The 24,720-nt window shown below is 37.1% G+C and overlaps 3 protein-coding genes across 5 annotated transcripts; all 3 read right to left on the reverse strand.

Annotated features, from left to right (window-relative positions):
• Positions 1-166: 166 nt before the first annotated feature.
• Positions 167-10,354, reverse strand: LOC135641811 (E3 ubiquitin-protein ligase BRE1-like 2). 3 transcript variants are annotated; one of them, XM_065157552.1, is made up of 19 exons: positions 10,194-10,352; positions 8,613-8,774; positions 8,425-8,512; positions 8,083-8,313; positions 7,805-7,972; positions 6,139-6,332; positions 5,950-6,033; positions 5,716-5,835; positions 5,460-5,646; positions 5,229-5,389; positions 4,435-4,506; positions 4,226-4,302; positions 3,011-3,205; positions 2,252-2,324; positions 2,074-2,160; positions 1,375-1,512; positions 1,060-1,262; positions 800-962; positions 167-553 (listed from the first exon to the last, which is right to left on the reverse strand). In XM_065157552.1, exons 1-19 carry the CDS (start codon positions 10,272-10,274, stop codon positions 422-424), a joined length of 2,616 nt encoding a protein of 871 aa, XP_065013624.1. In that variant the 5' UTR covers positions 10,275-10,352; the 3' UTR covers positions 167-421. The 3 variants fall into 3 exon arrangements, with proteins under 3 accessions (XP_065013624.1, XP_065013626.1, XP_065013625.1); XM_065157554.1 differs by lacking the exon at positions 10,194-10,352 and having other exon boundaries at positions 8,425-8,508; positions 8,613-8,746; XM_065157553.1 differs by lacking the exons at positions 167-553; positions 800-962 and having other exon boundaries at positions 1,060-1,287; positions 10,194-10,354.
• Positions 10,355-12,033: 1,679 nt separating this feature from the next.
• Positions 12,034-17,535, reverse strand: LOC103987111 (vegetative cell wall protein gp1). The gene is made up of 7 exons (XM_009405314.3): positions 16,952-17,535; positions 16,656-16,711; positions 16,527-16,572; positions 15,164-15,247; positions 14,550-14,669; positions 13,479-13,558; positions 12,034-12,478 (listed from the first exon to the last, which is right to left on the reverse strand). The coding sequence occupies exons 1-7, from the start codon at positions 17,474-17,476 to the stop codon at positions 12,376-12,378; spliced, it is 1,014 nt and encodes a 337-aa protein (XP_009403589.2). The 5' UTR covers positions 17,477-17,535; the 3' UTR covers positions 12,034-12,375.
• Positions 17,536-17,959: 424 nt separating this feature from the next.
• LOC135640756 (protein NRT1/ PTR FAMILY 8.3-like) lies at positions 17,960-24,127 on the reverse strand. Its single transcript, XM_065155490.1, has 5 exons — positions 24,074-24,127; positions 20,684-20,789; positions 20,379-20,596; positions 19,696-20,252; positions 17,960-18,782 (listed from the first exon to the last, which is right to left on the reverse strand). The coding sequence occupies exons 2-5, from the start codon at positions 20,745-20,747 to the stop codon at positions 17,960-17,962; spliced, it is 1,662 nt and encodes a 553-aa protein (XP_065011562.1). The 5' UTR covers positions 20,748-20,789; positions 24,074-24,127.
• Positions 24,128-24,720: the final 593 nt, after the last annotated feature.

A 24,720-nucleotide genomic window follows, 5' to 3' on the forward strand; every position in this document is an offset into this window, starting at 1 on the left:
CCACAGTTGATCAACATGGTCGATTAACAAGAACTCAAACTGCTTCAAAAGAACCGAAGCAAAGCAGATAGACTAGCACATCAAACTCACTGATAAATCAAGAACTGTCAGCATAGATATCAACTGCCAGGAGAGAGAGAGAGAGAGAGAGAGAGAGAGTAAGAGCTGTAACCCAGGAACAACAAATTAAACTTGCTCCGAATTGCTTTCATTCAACCATTTAGGCCACCAGCCTTCGTATTATGGAATACCAAACATGAAAGAAACATCTACGAGATTCAAAATTATAAAATGGATTGGATTCCTTAAAAGCCTATATATGTATATGGGGGGAGAGAGAGAAAGAGAGTAACGAATCTCATGGCACCTACAATGACGAATCTGAAAGGCTCCGGTGATTAGAGAGGCGACTCTGAAAGACTCATATCTTCACCTCGCGAACATCATTTTGTCCAAATGCAGTGCCACATCCAGGGCACCTGCGATGACGGATCTCCAGATTCCTCTGGATGCACGGATAGCAAAATAGATGGAAGCACTTGGTGATCACAACCTGAGAAGAAAAAAAAGAGCAAGAGAGAGAGGTTATACTCGAGAAAGAAAATGAAACATTCGACTGTTAAAATCAAGTTGAGGTAACATGTATTGTGAAATCTTCTATATTGAACTGATCTTACTTTTCAAACATCTCAGAAGCAATATTCATTTGTTTAAATTTATAAGAGAAACAAGCTGAATAATGAACTTTTAGACATGAAAAGTGCCATACAAAACTCCCAGAATAATAAAAATCTGTTACCTCCTTTGGTCTGTCAAAACATACACCACATTTGAGAATTGCCTTGCACTCCTTGATCTCATCTTGAAGTTTCTGGATCGTAACTTCTTCACTCTCAGAACTCATTTCCATGACTTCATTTTTTACCTCAGCAAGTTCTTCCTCTAGCTTTTTCTTCTCATTTCTGGGTTCAGATTCATATATTGAAAACCAGGAGCAATAGAGCATCAGCTGTTAGAAGTAGAGCAATATATCACTAATTTAATTCAGTAGATCAGCACCTTTCTCTCTCTAGTTCCACTTTCAACTCAGCAATCTTTTTCTGGTTCCGTTCGTATTCTTTCTCAAATGAATTAATGGTTGATCTGAGCCACTTCAACTCTTTCTCGGCATCAACCAACTCCAGCTTAGTTTTCTCCAGGTTGATGTTAATGTGCCTATTTTCCATGGAAGCTTTAACAGCTTGTGTAACATGTAACTTCATCTGTATGATTCACTCGGTTAACAACCTATTTGCTTGAAAATAAGTGAAAATTCTCATGAAAATAACAAAAGAAGAAAAAAAGTACGAAAGCGAAAAAAAAAAAAAAGAGAACCTGTTCTTCACTATGAGCAACTTTTGTCTTTAAGAACTCTAATGAGCTGTTCACTTGCTGGAGCTGCTTCGACATGGCTTGCTTTTCAGAAAGAAGAGAGCTATGAGTTTGCTTCATCTTCACACTATCAGAAACTAGCTGGCATACATCAGATATAACAATGATGAGCAAACAATTAATAATTCTTTTGTATATTGTAGATAGAGCAACAAATCTTCCAGATGCTATAACTGAATGGGAAAAAAACACATTAGGCAAACTGTCAATCTGATTTACACAAGAAATCAAAAGTAGGAAGCCATGTTAATGTTCATGACTCACAAAGAGAAATCACAGTTCTCATTATTTCATTAACTTCATATAATGACTCACAATTTCCCTTTCTGTACACAGACAAGTTTTCTGGTCTAGCAGATAGTTCAATTCATGAGCAATATCATTGGAGACTAAAATGCATAACCTCAATGCTTATAATACTTTTGAGACAATTTCTTTTAAATGATGAACAATGGCTGATATATTGTTCTAATTTGGTCACAAGATCTGACATTAAACATAGACAAGGGTTATTGAATATTCATATTAATTTTTGCAATGACAAGACAAAGTCATTAGTCGTGAGCATCAGACAGAAAACAAATGAACTGCACGCAGAAATCACTTTTTGCAATGATATGGTCTACAAGATCATGGCAGAACCTTGATATTGTAGGCATCTCTATCAGCAACCAGTTGAAGCAAATGTTGGTTCTGTGTCTGCATATCTTCGTATGCTTGACCAATTGTCTGTTTGGGAAATGGGATAACAAACATTTAAATATATAAATAACCAAAATATACTGAAAAGAAAAGCACACAGAAAGACCAGGAACTTGACCTCTATTTCAGAAATATAAGCCTCTGCTTCTGCATCTTTTATTCTTATGGCCTCTTGAAGCTCTAAGACATCTCTGAGCAACAAAAATAAATCAGAATAAAAGAGCATATCAACATATTACTTAGAAGGCTGAACCTAGTGCCCTCTTGTCAATGTTAGGTCTGAGGAAGACCAAGTAATGAGTCCTTAGCCCTGATACCAGAGAGGCCATTTTCAAATGTTGAACCAGGGCCACTCAGGCCGCAAAGAGCAACCTTAATGTGACACCAAGGCTCATTCACTTTCTTGTCCTACATATTGCTTCCTTAATCACTATAATCTAACTGAATTTTACATAACTACCAAGTATGGCTACAAAAAGCAACAACAAACTTTTCAACATGACAAATTATTCATTAAAAAACAACAAAAAACTTATATCTGATTGCTTAGCCCTGCAAAGCAAATTTTCACATTACGTGACATTAATAAGCAGCAATGAACTCTTCAGCGTGGCAAACTTATTCGTGAACAAATAACAATAGGTTTATGTCCCGACTATTTAGCCCCAAAATATATATTTTCACAATTATACAACATCAATATTAAAACTTCTCAACATAAATGAAATCCATCCAAAAAATTAAGCAATAAACCACAAAAAAAACTTAGGCAGAAAATAAAGGTAAAAATCATTTAAGGATGACAGAAATAAAGAATTCAAATACGTTAAGAATGGATTAATATGAGAGTTATGCTGGACCATGGCAGATATCAAACCTCTCAGAAGCATCTAACTTGGCCCTTAATTCTGGAATTCCAGCTTCAGCAGTAGAAAGTCTTTGCTGGCAAGTTGCCTCAGCATCATTTGCTGCTTTCACTCGTAACTCAAGGCTGTGATCTGCTAAAGTAGCTTTCAACAGATCAGCTTGTATATGAGCTCTGTGTTCTGATTCCTTGATTTCAACAATTGTTCTGTGCAGAATCAGAAGTTCAAATCCTTTAAATCTTTTGTCAAAGATCAAACTAAAATAGTTAGTTGAGTAATCATCAGAATACCCCTGATAGGACTAAGGCTTGTTATTGCATGAGAATACAGTGAACAACACACTAGCTAATCAATAAGAGCTATCTCAAGCATAATATATTTCAGAATGCACTTAATATTGCATATAAAATCATAACATTGAAAAACAACTTCATGCTTTAAAATGGATAACATATGAGAACATATATACCAATGTTAAACAATACGTGACAAACAAACTTCAGAACTATCAAAAGGAGTATTTTACAATTATCAAATTGACAAGTTATGTTGACGAACCTTTTACATATATAGTTCATGCACATGTCAAGCCTTATATAAGAAACAATGTGACTTTTAATCAAGTATCATTACTAGTATGTAAACATATTTTTAAATCTTAAATATCAAATGTCAAACAATTATGTTACAAGCAAACTTCAAAATTATCAAAAGGGGCACTTTACTATATTCTAATTGACAGGTGTTACATGTTGATGAATCTTTTTGCAAGAATAATTCAAGCACCTACAAATCCTTCTAAAAAAAGAAATGGACTTCCAAGCAACACGTGTCAACCATGTCATCCTATGCCAATCAGCACATACCATGTAAGCACAATTTCAGCATGCAGCCATGCCAAGGAAATGCTGATACAACACTAGCTACCACAAATCCCTTGGAGGGCAAACAGATCCTGTGTCAATCCATGCTATTATGTTCTGGGACATGGACGATGCTGGTAAACTGCAAGGTTTGCTTTTAGCATTTATTATCACCAGCATGAGCAATGATCAAGAAGATCAATAGGTCTATAAGGAAATGTTAGCTTCCAAAGCAAAAAAAGAAATTAATATTAAAAAATATTGTTATAAGACTACTAGAAAAGGAGGGCAATATATAGAGCAGACAATTTAGGAATGAACTCTGATATGTGTAAAAATGGTGTGCTTAGACTTTGCACATACCTGGTATCGAGACATTCCTGTCCATGCATATCCATGATAAATTGCAACTCCTGCTTTTCCTTTTCCAGTTTATCAACCTGCAGTTTATTTTATTCAGCAGTAAAAACCATGTGTAAATTTGAACATAATCATCCAACTATTTGCTTTGTTGCTATGGTTGATCAAGTAACAAAATTAAACCTTAATAAGCATGTTATAGATAAACATACCAGTGCTTTGAGGGATTTAATCTCAACCATTTCTTCAGCATATTTATCAGATAGGACTTTGTGTTCACTAATCTAAAAACATTGAAGACGTTAATAATACAATCAAAAGAGAAACATATTAATCTTGTCAAAAATAAAATTATAGAAGAGTTACAATTGACAATTACAGAAACTAGACTCAAAGATAAAAATAATCTAGAACACAAAAAATAAGTCAAAAAGTGTAGCAAAAATAGAAGAAATTTAGCTTCTCAAACATCATTGACCAATAATTAGTTGTAAAATTTATAAAGTCTCTGATCCCTATGTGGCATGTTCAAATTAGCTATTCTAAAACACATATTTTTTTCTGGCAAATTACAGAAACATATCTGTATGTGAAAAAAAAAATTTCAAGTTATGTTAGAAGCAAGAGATGTATGAAAGACCCAAGGATCATGTATGTTCTCTAACTTGGTGGGTTTAATGCTAACAAAAGGCATAAACAACCATATCAATGAAATTTTAAACTTTAATCAGCAACAAAATCATTATGGAACCTTAAAATCTACTTTCCAGAAAAATGTAGCAATGAGATATTATACTCAAGTCATAAACACAGGAATAGAAACTAGGAAATAATAGTTAAGCAATAATTTAGAAATCCATTTTACAATTGGAATGTTGATGCTCAAATTGTTTCCAAAATAAATACGGAGAGGATGTAGATAGCTAAAAACATGTCACAATAGACTGGAGATTATTGTCAAACCAAATGGCATATCAGAACACAGAGAGCAAGATTTGGCCAATACCCTTCTATTTAACAGAGGTCTCAAAGAATCAGCTTCTTTACGTAGTGCAAGTGCTTCGGAAGCTGCCAATTTTGACCTATTTAATTGGCTTTCCATCATCTCCATTTCTTTAGTTAATGCTGATGCCATGACATTAATTTCGTCCTTGATGTCTTTTCTACCTGAAACAGCAATAGCTTAGGTACGTCTTTAAAAGATTATGCATATTCTTAAATAAGAAAAGCTTTTGACCTAAATCCTGTTCAGCTTCTTCAAGTTTACTTTCAAGATCATTTTTTTCAACAACAAACTTTTGAATCTGAAGCTCAAGTTCTGCAATCTTTGCCTCATAATTGCTAACAGAAATCTTAATAGCATCAGCTGAGTCTGCTTTAAGATTTAATTCATTCTCCTTTGGAAGATAGTTGTTCCTGTCAACCTGAATATATATATCTTATAAGATAATTAACAATTAATCACAAAAATAACCACAAAAACACAATGTTACCTGCAAGGATTCAATCAGACCCTTGTACCGTACAAGTTCTGCATTCAGATGCTGGAGTTGATCATTTAGTAAAGTGTAGGGTTTTGATGTGACAACATAATTTTCATCCTTCAATTGGCTCTACATTAACAAAAAAGGTTCAGAGTTAAGTGTAATTTAGGACACAAACATCGAGACTAATCTAATCAGCAACGTAAAAAGCATTAAGAAAACTTCAGTATTCAAGAATATAACTTGAAGATCATCCAATTGCTTTGAGAGAATCAAGAAATCTTCCTGGGCTTCCTGAAGTTCCAAAAGACGGCTAGCTGCCAATGTCTGCCATTTTTTGGGAAAGAAAATAAGGGAGATAACTGCATCATAATGAATAATAAATTATCCCTGAAGAACAAATATTAAGCCAAATGCAAGCTTTCATTTCACCTTAGCCTCCTCAATTGAGTCTTTCAGATCCTTCAATCCCATGGTTCTATCTGCAGATTTATCTGGTGAACTGCTTCCATTTGCAGCATTTGCAATTGAAGCATGTGTCGTAGATGCTCCATGCTTATGCATCTGTAAAATTGCCAACTTGCGTCGACTTTCCTCGAGCTCTGCCATACTCTCCTCTAATTCACCTTTATCATTAAAAAATTTTTTTCAGCTCATAAAGAAAAAAAAAATGACAGAAGTAGCAAAGAAACTAAACATAAATATCCCACTTCCTCGTAAGACTGCAAAGCCCTGACATTTTGTACACATACTGTATTTAATCCAAGGAACCAAATCTCGAGCACCCACCCCCACATTGGTCCCATATTGAACCATACAATATCATATCCATATGGCACACTGTGATATCTCATTAAAAAAATGACTATCTATTGAATTGTCTGTATGCTTTGGTACAGTATATTGCAAGATACTGAATGATGGGACTCGTTATATGGTATGGTCAGTGTCAAATTAAATCTTGTAAATCCAGAGGTCAGCTAAAGCTTGATTAGTAGAATTAGTACAAAAAGAACATGGCTTGACTTTTCATCACTACTAGTGTAACCTCCACAAAGCATAATTAAATTACTTATTTCGCCAAGCATTGTTAAAAGTATCATCTCTCTCTCTCTCCTCGAATGATCTTCCACGTTCTAGTAATTATTGGTCATCCTAAATTTGACACTATTCTGTCCACCAACCCCAAATTTGCCAACATCCCACTTGCCACCACCAACACCATTTCATATATTGTCCCTCTTCTAATTGCCACCTTCACCTCAGTGTGTGCAATGCCATTGTCATGATCTACACTAACTCTCACCTTCATTCACTTCCCTATTTCATTTTATGTCTTATCATCATCCACCTCCGACCCTCCACCCACCAATCAACATCATCTCATACGTTGTCCCTCTTCTTATTGCCATTTCCACACCTGTGTTTGCTTCGTGACGTTCAAGGATCTCCACTAACTCCATCCTTGACTCACTTCCCTAATCCATTTTGCCTCTTATCATACGTTTATTTTGTCATGTACATATCATTGCCATCACTCCTGCTATATCATGCTACACAAACCCTACCTCCTGCATTGCAAATGATGCGCTAACAATTCCACCACTATCTTCTCATCTAAATAGCCGGAAGATCTCATTACCAGCCTCATTTTTCAATAGTCATCATAAGCTCTCCTTTTTTACTATAGTTTCTTCTACTTATTGAACAGGGCTTCAGAGACTAGGACATGGCAAGCACAACCAATTAAATTATTCTTTCTTCAACACCAACTAATCTGTTATGAAAATTGGAACAGGCATCAAATGAATTTCCTGTTGTGGTATATGTTTGAAAATCAACAGTCATAAACACAAGCTGTTTGTTTTTTTTACTATGGCAAGAACTAGTTATGTTAGAACATGTGTAAGTCTCTTGCCAATTTAAGCTTCACATGGAAAAAGAATTCCATGTATTGGAGAATTAGAAGGTAGACCTTCTTAGCAAATAAATGTGGGCTATTAACAGTTAGTATAGAAAAATGCAACAGCAGTTTAGAAAACAGACTTCTAATATATGAAGATTTTATAGTGCAAAAGGTAAAACTTCATTCCAGTACCTGAAAGGCGTTTTATCTCAGATTGTGTTGTTGAAAGGCTTTCTTTGTAAGTGTTTATTTCTTCTGTAAATTGTTTGTGCTTCTCCAAGAGAATATCGGCAGATTGATGCATGTTGTTAATGACCTCTCTCAAGGATTCATCAAACTTCTGGATTTGAACAATAGCATCTATAGGCCATCATAGTGCAGAAAAACACACTAAATGCCCAACCAAATAAAAAAGGTATACAGCAAACTGTAATCAGAACACAACAAGCTAAACATGCTTCAATTCTAACCTTCTGGAGCTAGTTTCCCATGTAAAGCAAAAGATAGGCATTCATTTTTATCTCGTCGAGAAGTGATTGTCTCCAGAACATATTTCATCAGATCAATGGTGGCTGCATGGCGTGAAGCAAGTGCTTCTTGAACAAAATTCACAGATAAACTTCCACTTATTTTTACCACAGATCCTGCTCTTATAAGCCTGCAGAGAAATGTTTCTTCCGGGGGACATGATACAAGGGCATCTGGTAAAAAATTGAAAGGATCAAGCTACCACAACATAAATTTCAACAGCATAAGTGCTAGATGACAATGTCATTTCATTTATAATAAAAGAGTAAACCTCAAGAAACAACCTTTGCAGTGATCTTCATGGTCCAATGATTGTAAGTAATGCAGGTCACCACCAGCTCGTATGCCAAGCAGGATCAAATCATCAACTAACTATGATTTTGTCAGGAGTTGCAAAGAAATATGTGAAATCAGGAAAAGGACAAGTGAGAACATTATATTAAAATACGAATTAGTGCAGTCACAAGATAACCTGATTCCACATCCTGTTAACAGTCATCAAAGACTTATCATAAGAACTTTGTCTCTCCCTCAACTCTTTGAACTTCCCTTCCAGTGTGTGCATTTCAGCTTTTTGGGCCTCCAGCTGCTGAACAAGCCTTTGATTCTGGTATTGCAGGACTGCAGCATCCACCTGGACACAGAAAATTCAAAGATGCTTCCCAATCACTAAACAAATAGTTAATGCTACAGTATGTCCTAAATGATGAACCCAGTGCACGTGGCTCCCACCAATGTGAGCCTTGGTGAGGATCAATGTACATAATCCCTATATTCTCAAAAAAGAATCACTTTCAGCCACCTAATTGAGCCAAGACATGAGTTAAAACAGTAAAGAAGAATGTTAGTATAGATCACCAGCTATGATGAGTACAATAATTGTGGCAGTCCACATTGAAATTCTCACTCAAGGAAACTTACTCGCACATTAATTTATGTCACAAGGGAAGTCATGACTGATATAACAGAAATGTCTATATTTTGCCACCAAGTATATCCTTCTCTGCTTCAAATTTCAATCTTTCTATATGCCAAGTCAAGCAACTCTAAACCACAGTTCCTATTTTTTCTGAACTAATGATGCAAAATCTTCAGAATTCAAGATCAGGCCATATCAATCTTGCTTTTAAACTATCCCAGATGTAAAACTTTCTCTAGTTATCTAATGTCACTCCGAATAATTCTCGAGCAGTTTAACCCAAAAAATTCATGAAGACGGAGCTTTGCTATTGAATTTCTGATGCTCAATTTGCATTTCCATCCAGTCAAAGGAGGATTCAAAATAATTGTATTAGTTGTGGTACACCCATTAGTAATTTTAGACAAGATTGCACCAGAATCAGTATGGTTCATATGATCAATCATATATGAATTTCATTGTCACAGTACAAGGTCACAAAAACCCTCATAAGTGAAACTAGAAAAAATTTCACATTAAGTTTGAACAATAATTGATCAAGAATGGAATAAAAAAAAATAAGAAAAATTTGGACCATCAACAACAAAAACAACTTCTAAAATGGAATTTTAAGGCCTTAAGATTTAGTTAAATGGACATATAACCTAAGTGGCCTTTTCTAAAAAAAAACCTAAACGTTGAAGGAAAAAAAGCCTGAAATTAAGTAAAATCATTAAAAAAAATAGTCAAGAACAAGCAAGCAAAACCCAATCTTCGTTGAAACCTAAATTACATCAAACACTTCCATCGAGCTGCAGTCTGCCGGCAAACAAGGCACCACACGTGAGGTCACAAATATGGTTGCAACTAAACCCATTCAAAGCAATTATAACCATCATAGAATAAAGCAATCAAGGATTTCAGCTAAAAATGAAAGAAAATTAGAAGGGCACAACCTTGGACATGGTTCAAGACAGATTCAAGCATAATAACCACACATACAACAGTGGAAACCGGAAAAAGGAAAGTACAGGTGAAAAAGTAGATTGCTACACCCTAAAGATAGCAATTTCCTCGAAAAATACAACCAGGGCAAGAAGGCCAGAGACAACTGAAACGCAAGAAACAACCCTTAGAAGGAATAGCGCGAGGTACCTGTTGCCTGGTGATGGCGGAAGCCGGAGATCCCTCGTCGCCGCTGCCGAAACCGAGGCCGGCCGGTGCATCCTCTTCCATGGTTGCCGGATTGCCGCTCCCGGTCACTCCGCAAGGCTACAAGAGTCGATGAGCGAAGGGTCTCCCCGTTTGGGCGAACCCGAACCCGTATGCATCCCCGTTTATTAAGCGCTAATCTTTGGCACAAATCTCAAGGCATCCCTAACTGCTCAAATCGCCACGAGTTCCCGAAACTCTATTGCCGGGGCAAATTTGGTTAATTATATATTATACATTGTAGTTAGACGTCCAAAAAAATTATATTAAAATTATATAATTATAAAAATAATTAATCTTATTTATCTTAACATCGTCGATTTTACCGACGAAAGATACAATATGTGACAGCACATTCATGAATGACACAAAAATGATAAACAAAATAGTAATTTTAATGATGATGGTATCGTGAGTGACAATTGTAATAATGGTCAACGAGAACGACGTGATGGTTGGTATTGTCGATGTTGATCAAAACATCGATAACGAGACTAAAGAGGAGGCAGAACGGTAAGGCATTTGCATTGGTGTCGCATCGCTCTACCTCCTCTTCTTCCTCCGATATTACTTTGTATCCACGTCGATACTAAAAGAGGTAGGTGAGGCATTTGCGTTGTCGACAACGAGGAGGAAGGAGGAAGAGGGGGCAAGTGAGGCAAAGCGGTACAACGTCGAAGGAGGAAAAGGATAGATGTGAGACATTTACAACGGTGTTGCGCCACTCTACCTCCTCTTGCTCTTATAGCATTGTTCTACATTTGCTTCGACATTGGAGGAAAAAAAAGAGGCAAGTGAGACATCTATGTCGGAGGAGGAATAGGAAGCAAAGCGGTGTGGTATTGACTCAAATGTCTCATCTACCTCTCTTCCTCCCTTCCCGTCATCACTAACACATATGCCTCACCTCCATCATCTTCCTCCTTCGGCACTAATGTAAATGCCTCACCATTTTACCTCCTCTATTTCTTCGTTATCAATGTCCGGATCAACATCAATAAGATCGATCGCTATATCGCTCTTACCAACCATCACCATAACAGACATCAACGGTGTCATCATCCACTATAATCATTAAATTATCTTTTTACTTATCGTTTTCATATCATTTATGTATTATATCTTTTATTAGTAAAATCATATCATTCATATAAACGATTCACTTTTATAAATATAAAGATTTTAATATAAATTTCTTAAATATAAGAACCGTAATGCTAAGGAAATGTAACTACCTACTGTAATCTATAATTAGCCCCGCGGGCCCCACATGCTTCAGCACAAATCTTAAGGCAGCGTCCGTGAGTGCGTGCGCGCGCGCGTGCTTGTGTGCGTGTGAAAAGTCTGGTGACTGGAACAAACGAATATAAATAGATGTATGACAACACCACCAATAGGCAAAGTCAAAGGTGACAGACTCTTCGCTCTACTGCAGTCAACCATTGCATTCTGTTCAAGTGCAGCATGATCAGCAGATGAAGTCAAAGCGTAGATAGCCAACATAACATCTTTTTATTTTGGGATAATTCAGTGGCATCATATGAATTGCATAACTCGTTTCCTTTTTGGAGCTGCAAATAGCCCGTATTAACTAGCAAATGACTTGTGTTTTGATCATCAAGAAGAAAAGAATACAATGTGACATCGATCAAGAGGAGTGGTGTCTTTGAGATGGATGGATTGAAATGTATCAGAATGAATCATGGAATCATAAATCAAAAACATTTACCATCTCAAATCAACTCTATTGGAAATGGTTTAATACTTGGGGTAAGATTGGTCATGCGGGCGATGTGTTAAGCTTGTATATATTGTTATACAGTTCTGGAAATGAACAGATCGTGTGTTTGTCAAATTATGAAACTATTGTAAATTCTCATGTGAATAAGCTTTCTTGTCCCAACTCATTAAATTTCCAAATCCTATCAGATTTATACAACTGATATGCAACCTATACTGAATCTTCTCCCTCGTCCCACTACAAAACTCGAAGCCCAACAAGCACTATCTGCACAACTAAAACATGGTCCAGCTACCTGGGTGTGAAGTCTCTCATGCTGGCTTGAGGTGAAGGGAGAACGTAGCTGGTGGCTTGAAGCGAATCACCAAAGAGTAGCAGAGAAACCTAGTTGTCAGTTTCATTTCTTTCAAACTCCATGGGTGGCAGAAGGAGAAAGGCCAATCTTTGTTTGCAACGTTCCAGCCTCCGAAGGCGTTCTTTTTGCAACCTACATCAGATAAGAAAGCAGGAGATTAGGTTTATCATTTATCAGAGTCCTGAGAGACTAATTAGCTACAGCAAATGCTTTCCCTGAAAACTGATGCATTCACATAAAAGTAGTTTTTAGAACAAAGGGATCTTCCTTTTTATCAGTGGTCATCGAGCAAGGCATCTGATGCACCAGGTAAGGAGCAAAGCAAGAATGTACATGACTTGCTACGATAATTGCTTTGTGCAATGCACTAAGCAGTATCTCCATGGTAACTCACAAATTTGTGGATTTTATTTTATTTTTTATGTGCACTAATAGAAGCACATATGGCATGCTCTTGGGGAAAAGGCAGTATTATGTCTCTTTCTACCAATTTGCTGCTGGAAACAAATGCCAAAGCATGCAGCTGATGCTAGAGTGTGCCTATGTGACACTAACCTTCAGATATACTTCGAACGTATAAATCACAAACAAGGAAAGGGCAAAAGATCTTAAGCAAACAAATGTCAGCGACAAGGCCTTAGAACTAATAATAGCTTACTCAGCACCATAATTTACAGCTTTCATTGTTTGCTAAGGAATATTTTAATATACAAATTGAATAGACACAGAAGTTGGTTTAGACTATTATATAATCCAGCACTCTAGACACATCATTATGTATAGACAAGTGACATATCAAAATCAACATTATATATACTCAGGAAGGTCATGATGGAACACTGAAGTCCATGTAAAAGCAAATAACAAAATATGTTAGATATATGGTCTTTCGTCTCGGACCAACTTCTTATTCCAGTAGTCTCTTAAAAAAGGACACATTATTATCAACTCTTAGTAAACTATCCCTGTATATGTTAGTCAAGCAATTGCCATGATCCAAAAAGAAGTAAAAATTTCCAGTAACAGACTTATTAACCAAAGCCTCAACTTCAAATCGGTAGATATTACAAAATGATGTAGAAGGTTATGACAAAATAAACAGATAGAACAACATATTAGGTAGGAAGTGTACCTTGCTCGAACTCTCTTAGCATGATTTATATGTATTTCTAACAAATCATGTGCAGATAACTCCTCAACACAACCTACAGGCTGCAAGTTAATCTCATATTTCAATAAAAGTACATCTTTGATATTATGATTCCACAATTCTAGCAGCTAAGAAAAAAAGAGTTGCAAGCAAAGGAGGATACATAAAGAAAAAGGCTAAAACTATGGACAATAAAAGGTTGCAAGATTTATTTAGTAAAACAATTGCTTGAGATAAAGTATCCAATTTCTTTTATCCTCATTTCCAGTGCCCTTTTCTAAAATCCTAATAAGTGGTTTACTAGCAATATGATCCAAGGAAAGAACAAGGTAAATAGATTGCACAAAAATAAAAGCATAACCATGTAAGAATGCTTGTTGGTTGCTGTAAATAACTATTTGATATTTGGTTAACAAAAATAGGCAGTTCATTGTCCCCACCAGACTGCCAAAACGTCATGCTAGTCATAACAATGTTGGCTCATGGTTACAACTAAAAGGCACAAGACATGATGGCAATAATACTGAAACTCAAACAAATTTGCAGCATAAATGTCTGGAAGCTAAAAATTCTAGGCCTCTAAGACAAATGTTCATGTATATATGTACAATGAGACCATTGTTACTAAATTTGAACAATGTGTCATAGAAAACCAAAGTGGCAAATTATACAGCAAGTTATAGTTATCTATGAAACTAGACAAGATTTACAAACAAGTGTAGCATATCAAATGCTTATGGATTATACTAATTTTGCAGACACCACGTCAACTCTCTTGATAATGGTGGTGTTATGTTGTTTTGGTTATCTTCATATCTTAACTCACATCTAAACCTTCTCTTCGTTGCATCCACACGAATGCCTTTGCATGTTGGCATTGTATTTCCTCATTAAGTTTAATCACAATTTTCAGTCTTAATCCAAAAGCAAAAGCTTAAGAAATATTGTGATGTTCTCCTTCAATTAAGCAATGCTAACCAAGCTTATATATACAATATAAAGTAGCTCTATTCCAATAGGCAAGGTTAAATGAATTAATGTTACACAACAGACCTCTTCATTGTTGACATCTTCAGTTTCAGTAACATCTTCATGCTGCTTCATCACTTGAGCATCAAACATGGATAAATGCAAAGGTATTGGAATGGGCTTCTCAGTGTTGGCGAAGTTTAACTGCAAGAAGTAATATGAAGAATTAAAAAAAAAGTAAAAGAAAAGAAAAGAAAAAAATTGCTAATTGTTGACATAGTATCCAATCCTAACTGAAGCCACACATCTTGAAATTTCCAACCACCAGACTACACACCCCTGGCCTGCTTGCACCCGTACCACAAAAATAAAATTATTGATTTCTACTTATTGCCATGCAGAGATTTCTTTTATATATGTTCTATAAAACTTTTCTGTGGGACCTAAAGCATACAAGCAATTACATATGTGCCGAATGCTTAGAAACACCTAGCTGATTCAAATATGGAGGAGCAAATAATGAGCAACACATTATCATTAAAAAAAAAAAAAAGTTAAGTACTAGACCAAGCATAGAAGCCCCATATGCATAGCCACAAAGAACATCAGATAAAAAATTTGATAGGCAAAGAACACTAGCGTATTTGGTATAGCAGAAATCATAAAGCTTTTTGGTAAAAAGAAGGATATATTGAAACCTTAATTTCATGAGGTTGGCCATTCCGCATCCAAGAACGACAAAGGGAATAAAGGGAGGGCGAGCAACCATCCAGTACTCTGACCTTCAATAGGCATAAAGATCACCATCAGTAATAACCATTACATATATTGTAGACTAAATCTGTTTAAATAATCACACCAAGGTTTATATATTTCTGCCAATTACTGCACACAACATATCTAGCTTATTTCAACAAACAGCAAAGTGCTAAAAAAAAGAGATTTTCCTTGTGTTGTACAACAACTTGAAAATTTAAGTGAGCACAATCCATGAAACTGCCCTCTGTCAACATAGCAATTTACACACAGCAAAATATACTGTACTTGTATCCCTTTGTCCTCTTACAAATTGTCACATCTTCACAAGCTCGAGTTTAAAATACTCACCAAAAGTAATTGATGTCATTTGGCAACTCTTAGGTAACTTAATTTTTTTTAAAGGATGCTTGATGAGAAAAGAATATGGTTGAAACTATATGCAAAATGGAAATATGAAGAAAGCAAACTTCTTAGAAATAAGAAATGTGTCTGTGCATGATTAGATACCTGGAAAAAGCTCCAATAATTTCTATTAAAAGGTCAAAATGGTATGAAATAAAAAATGAAATACATTAAAGAATTAAGCTCATCAGCCAGAAATAACCAAATAGCTAGCCCTGAAATATAACAATGTAAGCCTCAAAAGAAAGTTCTTAAACAATTGAACTTCTTGCCAAATTGAAATCTCAAGCATTACACATGAACAACATACTGCATAGGATCTAAAAAAATTCAACACCTAGCCCCAACAAATCATATTAGCACAATTTTGCAAAGTGACCATGTGTTTGGCTGGCAAACCGCTTAATATAGGCCTTTAGAATATTTTTTCTAGAAAATCAAGTAAACAGATATAGAAATTACACAATATATTATCCAATAGTAAGAAAGCATCCTATTTTCACTTAGACAAGCTTCGAGATCAGGTATCCTTCTAGCAGAAACAACTAAAATGAGAATAAATTGCACGATTTTTATCATGTCTAATATAAAAGGAAAGTTGCTGTTGTGACATACAAAGGCCTGAAATTAGCATATGTCTTTCTCCATAAGACTCAACAAATATATTCCCCCAGCTATCTTTATTCATATGAACATAGTAATCCACCTAGAGCTGGTAGCAATCCAGCTTTCTTCCTGAATAGCACCATATTTTATAATTCCAAGCACAACAATAGCTTATAAAAAGCAATCATACATAAAATATATTTTGAATATATCACATACACAAATGAACCAAATTTGTTCGTCTTCCTTATGAAGTCAATAGAGGTATTAAAAGAATGCCTAAGTTTTGCTTACTTTTCGATCGTGAATGACCACAACATCATCTTCCCTACTCTCGTCCCTGCATATAAATGAACATCATCGGAGTTCGCAGGCAGAAAGCCATTAATGAATTTGAAAGAAATAATGTAAATTGCCACTTACCTCTCCTTGCAGTTATTGTGCTCTGGTGTTGAAGACACTGAAGAGAGTATTGCAGCCTGAAAAGTTAACGTTAGATAGCAATGAGCGTGAACGTGTGATGCAAATTAGAGATCGACCCCCTTGTTTTCTAGCAAGTTGAGTATGACAAGAGCCCAACTATGAAGTATGAATGCTAATTTCTATAGATTACGAAGATATATGTGATTATCATGAAATATAGGAAAATACAGATATCATAACATAATGCCCAGAGAAGAAAGGGATGTGGGGGGAATCTGTATAAGGGTATTGCAAACCTTTAGTTGCGTGGCTACTGGAGCGCTCCTAGAAGCACCTGCGGCAGTGACCACGGGCCTCGGGACCACGATCGGCGTCACGGGCTGTGAAGTCGAGGGTGGCAAACGCGGCCTCACGTTGCGGACCGGACGATCGACTGGGCCACAAGCAAAGGGCCCGGACTGGGTAGCGGCGGCGAAGGTCATCGCGGCTGCGGGGGTTGCGTTCCTGGTGTACACGGCAGGGTTGGCCACCGCGACGGACTGATCCGAGGCCGCCGGGGCCGGCCCGGCAGCAGGCGTCGTGGCGAAGCCCCGTTGATGGTAGAGGAATCCCTGAGGCGGCGGTGGAGGCGGAGGGTGGCCAAGGGGTTTGCTGAGCGGCTGGGAGGAGAAGGGCGGAGCGGGAAGGAGAGGAGGGGATGCGAAGGGTCGGGAGAGGAGGTGCGTGGCGGACGAGGGATCCGAGGCGCCCGAGGTAGTTGCGGCAGCCGCAGCGGCAGCCGCAGCGGCAGAGACGGGCGGTGCTGGGGAGGGAGTCGCCATGGCGGGGGTGTGGTGATTTCGCGAGGTGGTCCAAACACCCCCAACAAATAGGGTACCTCGTCGCCATCGTTGAGATCTTCTCCCTTTCAGAGTCGATTAATCACGTGCGCCTCACGTGTCCATCCGATTGAGTGTACGTGTACTCGGATAAGAAATCTCCCACAGGCCAACCTCATTGTCGAATGGATTTTCCTCTCTGGCCGTCTACAGAATAAGATCAACCTGAACAGCACTTTCCTGAATCTTTGACGACATATATTGAAGAATTCAAGTCACAGCAGCAAGTAATCTGCCATCATCGGAAGTTACAAATTGACGTGGACATGAGCAAAGAAAGAACTGTATGTAGCAATCGAAATGTAGCGACTGCCCTATTCACAGCTTAGACTTGGAAAAGAAACATTCAAATCGGTGACCAATTAAACGTGACATGTACAAGTTGAAAGTTTCATGAATGACTGCGGCCGGCGCTTCGTTTGGAGTTCAAAATGGAACGATCCTCTTGTACCTCTTAGCACAGGCTGCGTACATCAAAAGGTTCAAACAGCTCAGCCCCGCAAGAAGCCAGAAGTAGTAGTCGAGGTGCCCCTCGTTCAAGTTATCAGGAATCCATCCCGCGTTCCCTCCCCAAGTTGTCAGCGATGTCACTGCAGTCACGATCAAGGAACCCAAGTAGCTTCCCAGCGCAGTCGTAAGAAGTGATAATGCACTGCACAAACTTCTCATGGTATTAGGGGCCTGATCATAGAAAAATGTGAGCGAGCCGACGTATGTGAATACTTCTGCTGCTCCGATCAAAGAATATTGAGGTGTCTGCCACATAATGCTCAATGGTATGGCCACTTTCTCGTGCACTAAACCCTCAGCATGGGCTATGTCCAGTCGCTTGATCTCCACCAGCGCAGCCGCTACCATTGCTAGTATAGATATGAAGAGGCCGATGCCCATCCTTTGCAAGTCTGAAAACCCTCTCTCCTCGCCTGTGAACCTCCTTGCCACCGGAACAACAATATTATCATATAATAGCACCCATACAATGACACTGATGACATCAAAGGTTGACATAGATGCAGGTGGAATGACGAAGGAGCCGATGGACGTGTCCATAACCATCCCTTGTACAACGAACAGAGTAGACATCTGTGCAAAAACTGCAGAGAACACTATGGTGGTTGCCCAAACAGGGAACATCCTCGTAAGAATCTTCAATTCTTCCACCTGAGTGACTGTGCACAACCTCCATGGATTTATAGAGTTACCGTTCTCCCCATCAAGATCTGTCTTTGTAGCAGCCTTGTCGAGGAATCTGCAGTAGGTAACAGTTAATAATGCGTAGTCCAAATTCATGTAGACCATGAATTTCACAGATAAAGGGACACATAAATAGGTAGTAGCTCAAAATAATTAAGAAGCTATTTTCTAAAATTAGTTCCTTGTTACATTTAACGTTTGGTGCTGATACCACTATTATAAACAATAAATGAAATAAGCATACTGTTTACTAATGGTCTAATACACAATAATGAATCTGAAATCCTAAAGCTTAGTCCATTTGATTGAATACAATATCCTTATATGTCATTTGCGCAAACTAAACCGGAGTTGACAGATTATTAATGTCACCTAGAAATTCTAAACATCCCTCTAATACCGGTCAGAGATGTTAGAACTTAAAAAGGCTTTTTAGAACATCCTAAAAAGAAACATCATCACTCCCACCACACACAAAGGACAATTCAGTGATAGAAGTGCTCGACTGTTTGAGCATTAAATTCCATCAAACACAAAGCACCAACTGCTTAGGTTTGTTGTAAAACATGCCGTTTGAAGCACGATCGTCAATGTTTTTTATAATATTAAAAAACATGATCTCGTGCATAAGTATCCAATCATAGGATATTATATACAGTGCATAAGTCCAAGTTTAACTAGCTCTGATAACTGATATAATGATTCCTATCCAATAACTTTAAAAGTGCAGTTATACAATGATATCCCAATTGCAGTTACACAACTGGAAACATAAAATTCCAAGGATAACTAAAAAAGAAAGGCAAGAGAACCTCATTAAGCAAATTTGGAAGCCATATCTCTTTGATGGATTCAGTTCTTTAATTTCCTCATAATCAATAAAAATTGGATTAATTCAGTTCTGTAATTAATCAAGTTAAGCATTTAGCAAGCAAAATCAAAGTTGTTATGGAAGTTGAGTTATTTACTTAAGGTCATCTGTGTGCTTCAGCTGTCGATTTCCTTCAATTGCTGGGGCATCTCCCCGTACTTCATGCAGGAGAGAACTGTCATCAGGGACATCTACTTTCCGCTTGCGAATAGAGGCAACAATCACCTGGCACATTCTTGAAAGAGGGTTTCCACCTGGTTTTTGGAATCTATAAAGTGAGGTGCCTAGGGTAAAACTACATATGGCTAATCCCAGGAACACTGTAGGAATTCCAAAGCCCCAGCCCCATCCACACGTGTCTTGCACCCAAACTAAAAAGCTGCTGGATATGAGAGCTCCAATGCTAATAGATAAGTAAAACCAGTCAAAGAAAGATTGCTTCCTTCTTCGCTCATCTTCATCAGTATCATCAAATTGATCAGCTCCAAATGAAGAAACACAAGGTTTAATTCCACCAGTTCCCAGTGCAATAGAGTAGAGTCCAATGAACAGAATCGCATACTGAACCGCACTTGCTTTTGGGCAAACAGATCCTACACAGGGTGGAGGCTTAAAAGCAGGAACAGTTGCTGAAAGGGTCAACGTGGCCAATCCCTGTGTTCAATAAAGCAGCATTTATCATATCATCTTTGTAAAAAAGAAACAGCATCATGACACATTACTCTAAACAGCACATGGATGACCATTGCACAAGTAAGAGACAGCACCAACCATACTTACAATAAAATATATTGTTGAAAACACTGCTATTGTCCGGTATCTTCCCCAGTATGCATCAGCTAAAATTGCACCAATTAATGGGGTCATATAGCAGGTTCCTTGCCAAGTCGTAACCTTTCTTGCAGCAGAAACATTCGCCTCATGAAACTTTTTCTTCAGGTAAGTGACAAGATTTGTCGATATTCCATAGTAGGCTAATCGTTCGCAGCACTCGTTCGCTAAAATTTGTGATTTGAAAATAAGCAGTCACTTTATGTAGATTTAATAAAGAAAAGGACTCGACTGTGGCCAGTTAATGTACATACCTAGAATGAAAGGACAAGCTTTCCAGTTGCCTGTGCCATCCTTTGGTATGGGGTTTCCTTGCATGTCCACAGATCCATCTCCAGTGTATGGTCCGTTATTTACATTCTTCAATTACAAAGTCAAGAACAAACTGGTGGTGAGTTAAGGTCACATGGAGGCCATGTTATCATGGGAAATATAATCAAGATATTTTGGCTGAAACTACCCAAGCCAGTCAAGAAAACGCTCATCAAACAAGTTGTATGTTCATCAAAATAACTCGAAATTGCTGATTAATGAATATATGGTACTCGAATTATAGAGGAATTAAATGTAAAGTAGTCAAAGATTATTTCTAACAAATAGTTTGAAAACTGAAACCCTATTGGATTAATCTTTCAGTTGAGCTTTTTAATCCACCCTCCCTCTCGTTTTCAAAAAGATGAATTAAATCTCATTACATAACTTAGAGCTTCAGGATCAAGGGCTATCTATCTTATCGTACGAGCTACTTCGTAAACCATTCTTTTAAAAAAATAGCACAAAAAAATTGCATGGATAAACATAGATCTAGATTCCATTAATAAATTATTTTAATATTCACTTTGATAAAAAAATATATTAGATGAAAATATACAAAAAATTATGTTTTTATTCTTGAACATTACTAGTCAAATCTATATATACATATATATACATACATATGTATATATATGTATATATATGTATATATATGTATATATATATATATATGTATATATGTATATATATGTATATATACATATGTATACATATGTATATACATATATATACATATGTATATACATATATATACATATATATATATATACATATATATATATACATATATATATATATATATATATATAATTCTAGGTTGCTAAAATTATTCATTGTTTCTTCAATCGATTCATATACATATATATACATATATATACATATGTATATATATATACATATATATACATATATATACATATATATACATATGTATATATATATATACATACATATATATATATATACATACATATATATATATATACATATATATATACATACATATATATATATATACATATATATATATATATATATATATATATATATATATATATATATATATATATATAATTCTAGGTTGCTAAAATTATTCATTGTTTCTTCAATCGATTCATATGTTAGAATGTTTCAAAAAGATGCTAGTTGTATATTATGTTCAACATAGTTGATGTTCAATTTGGAGCCTCAATGATTCATGTTCTGCAGATAGAACAGAGACCACAATCCACCTCAAGGATTATAACTCGAACTCTCTCCACATATATGTGTATAATGCATGGACAAAGATTAGCATATAAATTTTCACCTACTTTTCTTAAATTAGTTCCCAAAAATATATGTTGGTATGTTTGTGAATTCAATCTAAATTTAGAGCTAAAATAAAAAAAGAAAAAGAAAATGTTTTAAAAGAGCTAGTAGGCCATTAATTGTGTTGCTGTCCATTTTAAAATTTTTCTATGAGTAGGAAACAAAGAAGTCACACAAATCGAAACTAACAAAATAGAACAAGACTTGTTCTGATGCTTATTATATGAATAAGGCAACTATATTAACTATCCCGAACTATTTAAATTCAATGTCATATCAGAAAAATATGCTAACACTACGGTGAGGGGGTTTTAGTGGGCCCACCAAATTCTCCAATGGGCATGGCATCGACACTGACAAATTGCCATGAGATCAACAGGCCGACACTGCTTCATACACGTTATCATGCGACAGGTGGCCCAGTGTATCCTCTCAGCAACAACGTCCCAACTGAAGTAATGGAGGATCAAATCTAACCCATATGGGGTAGCCTACCAGTTTAGGCTATAAGAAGGAACTTCTTCCCCAGGTAAAGGGGATTGATTCCTTGCTTCTTGTGCCCTTACAATTTCGAAAACTCTACCTCTACTCATTGACCATCTGAGACTAAGTTCCGACTTCAGTGACCAACTACACTCCCAATGTCTCCTATGTTTCGGAAGATTAACTTTGAAGGTTAAATCCTCTGTAGAGTGAACCATGACTCAGCTCAATCCGATTCAAAACTCGTCACTCACCGCCACACCTTGGTTACAATAGCCTCAGCTAGTCTTAACGCAGCTTGGTAACTCAAGATCTGAACAACAATTGGTCTCCTTTTATCAAATTACACTAACACTCTCAGATGTGTCATCTTACCTAACTAAAAAAAGGCCTAGGTCAAGCCTTGCGAACCTAGTCAGCAAGTGACCAAAATTGTCTTCATCGCTATACGAAATATTTATTAATAAAAAATAAGCGTTTTATTTCTACTTCTCATTTAACACGCCTAACCATGGTCTAGACAAACGTGAAGGAAAAGCCAGCCAAATGTTCAACACCTAACCATAGCTCAACTGGTATAAATTAGATGCAGAGTCCATTAGTAGGAGCCTTTACATGTAGCACACAGAAGGCCGTCAGCCCATCAGAGAAGCATTCTTCTCTCTTGTTAAGACATACTACTGAAGTCGGGTCCTAATAACAGCACACTACATATCTGATGTGATCAATTACTGCATAAGAACGGTTCAAATGACCCAATGGCTAATCCATCAAAAAGAAGTGAGTAAAGCATTTTGGAAGGTACATTCTTGGATCCTTAGTTGGTTGAGTTGACCGAGCATGACATTTACATAATCTGAGGTACATGCAAAAGTTCATTATATCTCTTAATAAAATTTCAGACGTTGAAGAATGTAACAAACCATATCGATATGCACATGTTGGACAAATAGAGATATAGACCCTTTTTATCATACTTGTAACTTTGGTCCAACAGCATTTAGTGAAACAAACCAGTATTCCCCCATTGAATGACACCGGGAACAAAATTCAAGTGCATAGAATAGGAGGTCCTACCGAGTGACGAGATGCAAGATCCAAAATGTCGAAAAACATGCGAGCAATGATCCCCCGTAAACTCCTTAAAATCATGATCCCATTATCCGATACTAGAAGAAAATTCAAAGAAGCAAACTCTGATTACAAGATAAAGGTCCAATTGAGCACCACCTGAAACTTAAACCTCATAACAAATCTCGCTCGAAGATCTGAAGCCTGATCATAGTATCGACCTCGAAGCAATACTTGCGGTCATACACAACTAGCTCGCTCAAAGATCCACAGTCTAGTTAAAGAACCACGACACAACAATCAAACACCCTCGTCCACGGAGAACCATCAACAATCTTGACGAGTTAAAACATTGGGAAGCAAAGAAGGATCCAAGACCGATCAAGAGACAACAAGATTAAGGGATTAATATGGAGAGCAGAAAAGCGAACGAAATCTAAATGCCATGGGAAGAGGGATCAGACCTCGGGCAGGAGGAGGTCTTCTTCCAGCGACGACGTCTGCTCGCCTTCCGCAGGTTCCATCGACGATTCCTCACAGATTCCCGAGTCGAGAGTTCGCGGACTGGGGTTCCACCGAATTTATAAGGTGGGAAGAGCTAGACGAGGAAGACGAGGCCGTTCAGATTCCGTTACGTTTGGAGCAACAAACACCGAACCTCTTTAAACCCCGGAAAACACAGGCTCTATATAGTGAGAAAAGAATGATGCGCCCGAAGACGGAAACATGGGACAATTTTCTTCGCGGGAGGCATAACAGACAGCAGAAGTGGACTGCGTGTGCACCGCTGAGATCAGCATGGAGAGTTGTTGTAATCCAACGGCCGCGGTTGTTTCTCGCAGTAGAGAGAAACCGTCGGATGCGCATCACCACGTTCGCCGTCAGTCGGACCGCGACTTGGGAACCGACTGGGTTGACGACACGAAACGAAGGTCGAAAATGCCACGTACTCAACGACTTACGCCACGAGTTGAGCTCCTTGAATCACAAAGCTACATTTCTCTGCTGAGTTAAATGCAGGAAGAATCAACTTTGACGAGAATAATATATTTATATTCTTGTATTATTTTACTGAGTAATTCTCTATTTCCTCTTTTAAGAATTCTGGTAT

This window comes from Musa acuminata, chromosome BXJ3-6 (genome assembly GCF_036884655.1).
Source record: "Musa acuminata AAA Group cultivar baxijiao chromosome BXJ3-6, Cavendish_Baxijiao_AAA, whole genome shotgun sequence".
Taxonomy (NCBI): Eukaryota; Viridiplantae; Streptophyta; class Magnoliopsida; order Zingiberales; family Musaceae; genus Musa; species Musa acuminata.